Source organism: Schistocerca gregaria, chromosome 4 (genome assembly GCF_023897955.1).
Source record: "Schistocerca gregaria isolate iqSchGreg1 chromosome 4, iqSchGreg1.2, whole genome shotgun sequence".
Taxonomy (NCBI): Eukaryota; Metazoa; Arthropoda; class Insecta; order Orthoptera; family Acrididae; genus Schistocerca; species Schistocerca gregaria.
In genome coordinates this window covers 768,904,742-768,916,899 of record NC_064923.1, presented here as the reverse complement: position 1 = coordinate 768,916,899, position 12,158 = coordinate 768,904,742, and the positions used below count along the sequence as shown (strand labels likewise).

The following is a 12,158-nucleotide window of genomic DNA, read 5'->3' as shown; positions in this document are numbered from 1 at the left end:
TGCCGAACATTTATCGTTTTATTTCAACTCTGTCCGTACGCAAGGGCAGCAACAAAGATGTAACGAGCTTTTTTATGCAACTTGTCCTTGGTCTCTCTTAAGTAGCCTGCCCGCCATTACCTGCAACACTACGAGCTCATTACTTGAGTAAGAACTATCACGTTACCTGTCGTGAGGCTGAGATGCTTCCCACTACGCAGTAATGACCTTCGACATACGTCACACATTATTTTTACGGCATGCATATGACTGACTAGTCCCGTATCTGCAAGTACAGTGTAATTGCTTCAGACTCTACCTACAACGAAGTCGGCCTGCTATACACCAACGTCGTTACGAGCCCAGCTGCACCGTACAGTTTAGTGTAGCGATGTAAGCAAATTATTTGCAAAGAAACTAATTGGTAGCCTATGTTTATTGCCACTGTCTATGAGACTCATATTGTTGTTTTTGATCTGGTGGTGGAAGGTTCTGCCACTGGAATAAGTTCTAGCGTTTCCCAGGGTACGCGAAACAAGGCAATAATCAAAATCTAAAGGAAGAGCACGCTTCTGGTTCAAATGGCTCTGAGCACTGTGGGACTTAACATCTGAGGTCATGAGTCCCCTAGAACTTAGAACTACTTACACCTAACCAGCTTAAGGACATCACACACATCCATGCCCAAGGCAGGATTCGAAACTGCGACAGTAGCGGTTGCGCGGTTCCGGACTGAAGCGCCTATAACCGCTCGGTCACAGCGGCCGGCCCGATTCTGGTCCTCAACCACTTTACCAGACATGGAGGTCTTTGAACAGACTGCAAACTGGAGTGACGCGGCCCAAAGAGAACTTGAAGCGGAGGGGCTATGTTACTGGAGAAGCAACTTGCAAATGTGGACAACTTCGAGATGGCGAACACCTCTTGTACAGCCCAAAGTTCCCTGAAGCCTGCATGCTGGAGAATTTCGTTTCAGTTAATGTTACAGCAAACAAGGCTGCCGAATTTTCGGCCTCAAAATCGATCTGACATGTAAAAAGTCTTATTACATACTGTACACAGGTTGTGAATTTGGAACTGTACTGACTTTTCCTAGATTCAGTAATAAAAATAACCTATAGAGTGCAATGACATACAGGAAAATCACTCGTGAAAATATGAATAAATCACTTGATAAGTATTTCAGAAAGAGTATAGTTGTATTTTGAGCAACATCGAATCTTTTCAAAGGCCAAAGTAGTCTCATATGGAACGAGTGTGGGGCAGCAGATGCAGCAATTCTGCATCGCCATTCTGGGCATGGTTCCAGTGGAGATGGTTTGCTATCGCCTTCCTCCAACATATTATGGAGTCAAGTTTGTTTCTGAACCAGGTGGATGAATGGTGAGTGTTTGTACACTGCAGTGTTGGGCCTGTGTTGTTATGGATGGATGGATGTATTCCTATGAGACAGTCTCCACGCTTTCCAATCTGACTACCGGTATACAGGGTGGTCCATTGATCGTGACCGGGCCAAATATCTCACGAAATAAGCATCAAACGAAAAAACTACAAATAACGAAACTCGTCTAGCTTGAAGGGGGAAACCAGATGGCGCTAAGGTTGGGCCGCTAGATGGCCCTGCCATATGTCAAACGGATATCAACTGCGTTTTTTAAAGTAGGATCCCCCATTTTTATTACATATTCGTTTAGCACGTAAAGAAATATGAATGTTTTGTTGGACCACTTTTTTCGTTTTGTGATAGATGGCGCTGTAATAATCACAAACGTATAAGTACGTGTTATCACGTAACATTCCGCCAGTGCGGACGGTATTTGCTTCGTGATACATTACCCGTGTTAAAATGGACCGTTTACCAATTGCGGAAAAGGTCGATATCGTGTTGATGTATGGCTATCGTGATCAATGTGCCCAACGGCGTGTCCTATGTATGCTGCTCGGTATGCTGGACATCATCCAAGTGTCCCTACCGTTCGCCGGATAGTTATTTATTTAAGGAAACAGGAAGTGTTCAGCCACACGTGAAACGTCAACCACGACCTGCAACAAATGATGATGCCCAATTGGGTGTTTTAGCTGCTGTCGCGGCGAGAGAAATGAGGAATCGGACGGAAAGAGTTAAGTGTTCATTTTTCCGGCGCTTCTCGGGAGTGGAACGGTAGAGAAATAGCTTGAAGGTGGTTCTGTGAACCCTCTGCCAGGCACTTAATCGTGAACTACAGAGTAATCATGCTGATGTAGATGTGCAGGAAGTGTGTGGAACCTGGTGGTGGGACGCGGCCTACTGGTCTGGGGCGGTGAGCGCAAATCCTGGCGATCAGGAAGTCTACGTCACCATCTCTGCCCGCCTCGCCGTCCGACTACAGGTAGTGAAGATTTTCCATCAGTATTCGAACAGGTTTACTTCAAATTCGAGCGCTACCGCAGCTACCAGCGCTACCACCTCTACTTCAGAGGCGGGTGTAGAACCTCTTAACGCATCTCAGTTTCGTCACTGCGACGTTATAAATTGGAAACAAAGCCACGAAGGGGCTTACACTGTTTGAACTTTAATACCTGAGTATCCTGATCTGGTTGTGATTATATGCTGCTCTAGTGACTGATGTGGTGTAGCCACCGCCGCCTATCACAAAGCGAAAAAGGTGGTCCAACTGAAACATTCATTTTTCCTTACGTACTACACAAATATGTAATAAAAATGGGGGTTCCTATATAAAAAAAGCAGTTGATATTCGTTTGACCTATGGTAAGGCCATCTAGCGTGCCAACCATAGCGCCATCTGGTTTCCCCCTTCAAGCTAGACGAGTTTCGTTCTTTGCAGTTTTTTTGATTGATGCTTATTTCGTGAGATATTTGGCCCGGCCACTATCAATGGACCACCCTGTTTAAAAAGGCGATGCCAATTGTGCCTTATCACAATTTACCAAATCATCAGCTCTTTGTGTGTGGTAAACTGCCAGTATACTTCACCTACATCATACTCCGTAGGCCACCTAACGGTGTGTGGCGGAGCGTACTTTCTGTACTCCCTCCAACACTGTTCCAGTCGCGAGTAGTGGATGACTGTCGGTAAGCCTCTGTATTGGCTCTGATTTCTCGATTTTTCTCCTCGTGGTCAATAGGCGAGATGTATGTGGGGGGAAGCGATATGTTGTCCGACTCCTCCTGAAAAGTGCTGTCCCGAAATGTCAGTAGTAAATATCTCCGTAATGCACAACGTCGCTATTGTAACGAAACGCGCCGCTTTTCGTTGGATGTTCTCTATCAGCCTTACCTGATAGGGATCCCAGATAGATGAACAGTACTCAAGAATAGCGCGAACAAGCGCCTTATAAGCCACTTCTTTCGGGGATGAGTTCATTTCATTCAGAGTCTTCCCATGAATATGAATCTGGTATCTGTTTTTCCCACTACCTATTTTATGTGGTTATTCCACTTGAGGTCGCTCTAGTTTGTTACGCCAAGATGTTTTACGACAGACGCTGTCCCCAGCTGTTTGTCATCAATAGTGTAACTGTACAGTAGTGGACTTCTTTTCCTCTGTATGCGCAATATGTTACGTTTGTTTACGTTCTGCGTCAACTGCCAGAACACGATTCGTCAATTCTCTGCCGGTCGTTCTGCAAATTATTACTATCCTCTGGCGTCGCTACTTTGGTGTAGGCAACGGCATCATCTGCGAATAGCCTTAAAGAGCATCCGACGCTTTCTACTAGGTCACTTATATATACTGTAAACAGCAACGGTCCTACCACACTTTCTTGTGGTACTCCGGACATCACCTTTACATCTGTCCATTATGCTCCGTTAAGAGCGACGCGTTGAGTTCTGCAAGAAAGTCTTGAATCCAATCGCAAGTGTGCTCCGATGCTTTGTAAGCTCGTATTTTTTTCATTTAACTGCAGAGTGGGATGGTGTCAAGTGCCTTACTGAAATGAAGGCAACTGACATTAACCTGAGCTCCGTTGTGCTGTGGATCTCATGAACAGAACGAGCTGAGTTTCGCAGGATCTCTGTTTGTGAAATCCATGTTGATTTTTATAGAGGAGATGTTCGTTTTGCAAAAACGTCATAATTTTTTAGCATAAAACATGTTCCATAGTTCTGCAAAAGATTGACGTCAACGACATAGGTCTATAATTGTGTGGATCTGCCTTACAGCCTTTCTTAAAAACGGGAATGAGCTGCGCTTTTTTCCAGTCGTTAGGTACCTTACGTTGCTCAAGCGATCTGCGATAAATTACTGCTAGAAGAGAACCAAGTCCTTTCGCATTGGCCTTGATAGAATCTTATAGGTATCTCATCTGGTCCTGACGTCTTTCCACTACTAAGCGGTTCTAGCTGCTTTTCAACACTGCGATCGGTTTTCTCAACATCTGCCACTTCGACCTTCGTACGACGATTGAAAGGAGATATATATCATTATACATGATTCACCTAATACTATTATAGGCTCTGACGATAACAGCACAATCCTCCGTTTTTATTTCGAGTGTGGCGCCTTAAAAACCGTGGCTGAACAACAGTCGCAAATACAGTCTTGTACGATAAACACACATGCGTAAAATTGTAATCACGTCCCGCCACGTGGGTATAGAACGTGTGCTGTTTGACACTTGTAGCGATGAACACAGAGGGGGAGAACTGACGACTCACGGCCTGCTATTAACCTCAGCTCAGACGAACACAATAACAGCAATGCCGTGCTGCAACAACTGACGTGGGCTGCACTTCCGCGCTGACACGTGGCGTCACACACTGACACCGCTGGCCTTCTTCCACCACGCAAAGTCCGTCGTTAATTTCTAGCGCCTGATATCCAACAGCTTCCACAGAATTCGAGTCCTGGTTGCTTCACCCGCAATAGAAACTCTTGTCACACTTTCACGGAAAGATTTTGGCCCCAAGCATTAGTGACCACTTGCGATGCCAAGGAACTTACAGTGACAGCAACGATGGAACAAAATCCAAACTGCACACCACTCACCCTTTGGCGACCAGAGCGAGTCTACAGAAAACAACCACCAACTACGGCAACGACGCAGAACTAAAACAATGGCAGACCCAACGTACGGCACTAAACCGTCAACTCGACACAATGAACGGTCTTCATTCGATAAAACGATACCGGCCTGTTGCGTCCACAGCCTCGTACACTGCTGTATTACCCTCCTGTCGAATTGATAATTGACACTAATCATGCGGAAACCAATGTGGAAGAACTTGAGATCAGCGATGTGGCCACGGTCACCAACCGTTAACACTTTGCGCTATTGTGCGTGAGACGCACGATACTGCTCTTACTTCAGCGATAAACTGGAATTTATCACTCTGGCAAGTCAGAGGGCCGACATAAAGCTCCTCGCCTCGGCCGTGCACCACGTGTTCCCCACACAAGGCGCCCCTGGACAGCCTGGAAGCTACACTTCTGGCCATTAAAATTGCTGCACCACGAACATGACGTGCTACAGACGAGAAATTTAACCGACAGGAAGAATATGCTGTGATATGCAAATGATTAGCTATTCGGAGTATTCACACAAAGATGGCGCCGGTGGCGACACCTACAACATGCTGACATGACGGACGTTTCCAACCGATTTCTCATACACAAACAGCAGTTGACCGGCGTTTCCTGGTGGAACGTTGTTGTGATGCCTCGTGTAAGGAGGAGAAATGCTTACCATCACGTTTCAGAGTTTGATAAAGATCGAATTGTAGCCTGTAGCGATTGCGGTTTCTCGTATCGCGACATTGCTGCTCGCGTTCGTCCAGACCCAATGACTGTTAGCAGAATATGCAATTGGTGGGTTCCCAACGGCCTAGTATCACTAGCAGTCGAGATGACTGTAACGGATCGTGCAGCCACGTCTCGATCCCTGAGTCAACAGTTGCGGACGTTTGCAGCACAACAACCATCTGCACGAACAGTTAGACGACGTTTGCAGCAGCATGGACTATCAGCTCGGAGACCATGGCTGCGGTTACCCTTGCCACTGCATCACAGGCAGGAACGCCTGCGATGGTGTACTCAAGGAGGAACCTGGTTGCACGAATGGCAAAACGTCGGTTTTTGGGATGTATCCAGGTTCTGTTTACAGCATCACGATGGTCGCATCCGTGTTTGGCGACATCGCGGTGAAGGTACATTGGAAGCGTGCATTTGTCATCACCATACTGGCGTATCACCCGGCGTGATGGTAAGGGGTTCCATTGGTTACAGGTCTCGGTAAACTCTTGTTCGCATTGTCGGGACTTCGAACAGTGGACGTTACATTTCAGATGTGTTACGAGCCGTGGCTCTATCTTTCATTCGACCCCTTATTTCCACTTTTTGTACCCCCGTATGTCCACTTTAAATAATTTGTAATAGTAAGGAGAAATTATGTGGGATCTGGAAGGTAGGAGATGAAGTACTGGCGGAAGTAAAGCTGACAGTATGAAGATCGTATCTGTTCTTTCGGACATATCATATGTTCATATAGTTAACGCTAACCGGCCTTTGACCTTCTTCTTCTGTGCTGGATGCACACCCATTGCCCGAACTCTTACGGTCTTGATTTAACTATCATTACATTTAAAGCTGGCCGGCCGGAGTGGCCGTGCGGTTCTAGGCGCTGCAGTCTGGAGCCGAGCGACCGCTACGGTCGCAAGTTCGAATCCTTCCTCGGGCATGAATGTGTGTGATGTCCTTAGGTTACTTAGGTTTAAGCAGTTCTAAGTCTAGGGGACTGATGACCTCCGATGTTGAGTCCCATAGTGCTCAGACCCATTTGAACCATTTTTTGGTACATGATGTTGAAAGTGTTCACTGTATGAGTGAGTGTGTGTTGGTGTACGAACTAGAGCTGCTATCTTACGTGCTTCGTGTGTGTTTCCGCGTTCTCTTACACGCCCGTGTGTGTCTGTATTCCTCACGTAATGTCCTTGAGACAACATCACTGATCTTATTTACTATTTCTACTCTTCTTTGTCTCTTATTGCCCGTATCATGTCATTGTTGACTGCGTTGGTGTCTGGTGTACTGCTCTGTATCGGTGACAGAGAAAAAGTATGCGTTGTGGGGATCCATGTTCCCCACATGTAGAAGTAGAATTCTGGCTGCGGCCAACGCTGTGTAAGTGCACGGCTCAATAGGCCGTGAGCTGTCAGAAAGTGAACCGTACGCGGCTGTGACTGACGTGGTTCGGTCTCAAATGTTCCCTGTTTCTGCAAAGAAATGATATAGCATACGGCCCTTATCGCTTAACTCCTTTTCCGTTTGCCATGGATTCACCCGCCATTTAAAACTCAGTATGTCCATCTTTTTAGCGATGGTTGCTGGACTCTGCTGTTCGACAGGAGGTGTCAAACTAAACACCTGTCAGCCGTCATTTGTGAACCTTACCTTATTGGGCAACTAGTTTCAGCGTTTTACGACGCCATCTTCAGGTCCCTGACCGACGCGCAGGAATAATCAACCTCGTTTGCGATGAAACAGGGGCCAGGAACACTGGTATTAGTACACTACTGGCCATTAAAATCGCTACACGACGAAGATGATGTGGTACAGACGCGAAATTTAACCCACAGGAAGAAGATGCTGTGTTATGCAAATGATTACGTTTTCAGAGTATTCACACAAGGTTGGCGCCGGTGGTGACACCTACAACGTGCTGACATGAGGAAAGTTTCTCATACACAAACGGCAATTCACCGGCGTTGCCTGGTGAAAAGTTGTTGTGATGCCTCGTGTAAGGAGGAGAAATGCATACGATCACGTTTCCGACTTTGATAAAGGTGTGATTGTAGCCTATCGCGATTGCGGTTTATTGTATCGCGACATTGCTGATTTCGTTGGTCGAGATCCAATGATTGTTAGCAGAATATGGAATCGGTGGGTTCAGGAAGGTAATACGGAACGCCGTGCTGGATCCCAACGGCCTCGTATCACTAGCAGCCGACATCACAGGCATCTTAGCGTCATGGCTGTAACGATCATGCAGCCACGTCTCGATCCCTGAGTCAACAGTTGCGGACGTTTGCAACACAACAACCATCTGCACGAACAGTTCGACGACGTATGCAGCAGCATGGACTATCAGCTCGGAGACCATGGCTGCGGTTACCCTTGCCGCTGCATCACAGGCAGGAACGCCTGCGATGGTGTACTCAAGGAGGAACCTGGTTGCACGAATGGCAAAACGTCGGTTTTTGGGATGTATCCAGGTTCTGTTTACAGCATCACGATGGTCGCATCCGTGTTTGGCGACATCGCGGTGAAGGTACATTGGAAGCGTGCATTCGTCATCACCATACTGGCGTATCACCCGGCGTGATGGTAAGGGGTTCCATTGGTTACAGGTCTCGGTAAACTCTTGTTCGCATTGTCGGGACTTCGAACAGTGGACGTTACATTTCAGATGTGTTACGAGCCGTGGCTCTATCCTTCATTCGATCCCTGCAGAACTCTACATTTCAGCAGGATAATGCACGACCGCATGTTGCAGGTCCTGTACGGGCCTTTCTGGATACAGACTGGAATGTTCGACTCCTGCCCTGGCCAGCACATTCTCCAGGTCTCTCACCAACTGAAAACGCCTGGTCAATGGTGGCCGAGCAACTGGATTGTAAGAATACGCGAGTCACTACTCTTGATGAACCGTGGTATCGTGTTGAAGCTACATGGGCAGCTGTACCTGTTCACGCCATCCAAGCTCTGTTTGACTCAATGCCCAGGCGTATCAAGGCCGTTATTACGGGCAAAGGTGGTTGTTCTGGGTACTGATTTCTAAGGATGTATGAACCTAAATTGCGTGAAAGTGTTATCACGTCCTTTCTAGTATATTTGCCCAATGAATACCCATTTATCATCTGTATTTCTTCTTGGTGTAGCAATTTTAATGGCCAGTAGTGTAGATATCTATTTGTTACACTGACCACTTCAACCATCGCCTGCCTGTTCTGATCGCAAGCGAGGTAGATTATTCCTACACGTCATCCGGGGCATGAGGATGGCGTAGTAAAACGGTGAAAATGGTTGCCCAGTAAAGGTGTTTAATTTGACATCAGCCATTTGACGAGTTGGCGCTTCTCGGTGGTGCCCTGCCCGGTAATCTCCACGGAGGCCTGCGGAGCGCTCTTCAGCCTCGCTCTGGTGGCTCCGGCAGGCAGGTGGGGGCAGGTGGGTGGGGCAGCTGCCTGTCGCGTCCCCGTTTCGCTCCGCGGGCCAGCAGGCGCCTCCGCCTCGGCCCCCCGCTCAGCCACCAGCCACCGGCGGCGTGTTTGCCATCGCGGCCGGCCGGCTGACTCGCCTCGGCGTCCGCTGGACGCCTGGGAAGCCGCCGCTGCCGTGTTGCTTTCACCGCGGCCTCCCGCCTGGGAAATGTTGACCTGGTCATTAGGCGCCGGTATTTTTCCACTATAGACCAGTCCGCTCGTGCTTCCGCCCAGCTGATGGCGGGAGCAACAGTGTCAGCACACGCCGGCGCCTCGAGGGAAAGGCGTTCTGCCAGGGAAAATACAGACCGGTCCGCAGCGTTTCCGTCCCGATGATTTCAGCTGGAACTCTCAGTCCAACGTGATACTCAGAGAATGTACCTATGATTATACGGCTTTACGACGCCGTAATATGTTCCCCATCGACGAACACAAATACCGGGTGATTCAAAAAGAAAGAACAGATTTCAATTGTTTATTACTGACTAACTACACTGAAGAGCCAAAGAAACTTGTACACCTGCCTAATATCGTTGAGGGCCCCAGCGAGCACGCAGAAGCGCCGCAAGGCGACCTGACGTTCACTCGACTAATGTCTGGAGTAGTGCAGGAGGGAAGTGAGAGCATGGATCCCGTAGAGCTGTCCATAAATCCGTAACAGCACGAGGGACTGGATATCTCTTCTGAACAGCACATTGCAAGGCATCCTAGTTGCTCTCAATAATGATCATGTTGGGGAGTCTGGTGCCCAGCGGAAGTGTTTAAACTCAGAGGAGTGTACCTGAAGCCACCCTGTAACAATTACGGACGGGTCGGGCGTCGCATATTCCAGCTTGAATTGCCCAAGTACGTCGGAATGCACAATGGATATGAATGGATGCAAATGATCAGACAGGATGCTTACGTACGTGTCACCTGTCAGAGTCGTATTTAGACGTTTCAGAGGTCCCACATCACTCCAACTGCAGACGTCCAACACCATAACAGAGCTTCCACTACCTTGAACAGTTCCCCATTGACATGCAGGGTGCATGCATTCATGAGGTTGTCTCCATACCTGTAGACGTCCATCCACTCGATACAATTTGAAACGAGACTCGTCCGACCAGGCAACATGTTTCCAGTCATGAAAAGTCCACTACCGATGTTGACGGGCCCAGGCGAGGCGTAAAGCTTTGTCTCGTGCAGTCATCAAGGGTACACGTGTGGGCCGTCGGCTCCGAAAGCCCATGTCGATGATGTTTCGTTGAATGGTTCGCACGCTCATACTTGTTGATGACCCAGCATTGAAATCTGTTTGTTTGTTGTTTTACCGGATTCCTGATATTCACGGTACACTCGTGAAACGGTCGTACGGGAAAATCCCCACTATCTCGGAGATGCTGTGTCCCGTCGCTCATGCGCCGACTATAAGACCACGTTCAAACTCTGTTAAAACTTGATAACCTGTTATTGTAGCAGCACTAACCGATGTAACAACTGCGCCAGACACTTGTGATATATTTGCGTTGTCGACCGCAGCGCCGTATTCTGCCTGTTAAAAGATCTCTGTATTTGAATGAGGATGCCTATAACAGTTCAGTTGGCATTTCAGTGTATGAACACTTTACGCGTGTCACCGGATACAGGAAGGTTGAAAGTTTTATGTTCGCACAGACACTATATCATACACTCAACATGAGCAGTTCCAATCGTAAATCAACAGGTGCCTAATACTGAAACGACAGCTTCAATAATTCGATTCCTCAGCTCCTAAAGAATAGCTCCCATAGACAGGCCGAAGACTGTCTTTGATGTACCCCCCAGAAGGTGTGAGGTCTAGCGGCCAAGCAGGCCAAAAGCAGTGAACAGGCTCTTGTTGGCCGCCTCTTCGAGTCCCACATTGTGTGATGGTGTTGTTAAGAAAGTCTGCACCTCAAGGTGAAACTGAGGTGGGGCGTCGTCATGCATAAAGATGAAGTAAGTGAAATCTCCTTTAACAACCAGTTTTGCACCACGTTCAGCTATGACATACCTGTCACAGTTTCCTCCGCAAAAAAAGAAAAGTCCATAAACTTTGTGAACAGAAACGACACAAAACATATTCAGTTTTGGGTAAGTCTCATTCATTTTCCACGACGACACAAGTTTTGTAACCCTCAAATTCTTATATTATGGCGGTTTACTTTACCCTATAGACGAAACGTCGATTCGTCCGAAAAGTTGAGCCTTTCGGAAAACGTGTTCTCTGCCATACCACGGAGAACTGGAATGCAAAATTCGCACCTTCTGTTGCAATTGCTGCAGTAGCTGCCACTTGTAAGGCTCTGTATGCCGGCGTCGTTTCGCAACGCGCCACACCGTTGCCTGAAGAAGCTGGAGTTCGTGGCGATGGCCCCACGTGAACGCATCTCGGGTACGCTCGGCATTTTCATCAGACGTGTGTGGCCGACCAGTGCTATCCCCTCTGCGTGTGCAACCAGCTTCAAGAATTCTGTGCGTATGCCGGTCGTAAACCTGCTTGTACAGGGGCGGCCTATTGCTCAAGTGACGGCGGAATGCACACTGCATTCGAAAAATGGATTGACTCCCCGCAAATATCACTACACAAAATGGGTTCTCTCGTGGTATAGTTGTCATGGTGCTACAAACAGGCAACAGTGTAGCTGTGGCAAAACTTTGAACCGCCTTGTATCCAGAGAGATGCGCAATATGTCTATCTTTCGCAGTTTGTAATAAACAACTGAAATCTGTATATTTTTGTATCATATGGTACATGATTGTATCACGAAGAAGCGGCGGGGAGAGGGTTCTGATGTTTTATCGTCAATACCAATGTGAAAAATGCTACTCAGCGAAAAGGAACGTGGTGGTTGGAGGCAGGAGGACAAATGAATCACTGCGAGTAATGAAAGCAATGTTTCATGCAACAGGAAAATTCAAGAGACACATTGTCCAGATGTAAGGATCTGAGAAACCTCGTTTGGCGTTTATACCC

The 12,158-nt window shown here is 47.6% G+C and overlaps 2 protein-coding genes across 2 annotated transcripts in view; both read left to right on the top strand.

Moving 5' to 3' along the window:
• LOC126267917 (MAGE-like protein 2) overlaps positions 1–9,354 on the top strand; it is a 103,266-nt gene extending 93,912 nt beyond the window's left edge. The window contains exon 5 of the mRNA XM_049973227.1: positions 9,133–9,354. Coding sequence (XP_049829184.1) covers positions 9,133–9,354 — 222 coding nt within the window. The remainder of the gene's footprint in view (positions 1–9,132) is intronic.
• Positions 1–12,158, top strand: part of LOC126266652 (putative fatty acyl-CoA reductase CG5065) — a 394,269-nt gene that overhangs the window by 65,073 nt on the left and 317,038 nt on the right. The gene's annotated exons all lie outside the window — the stretch shown is intronic.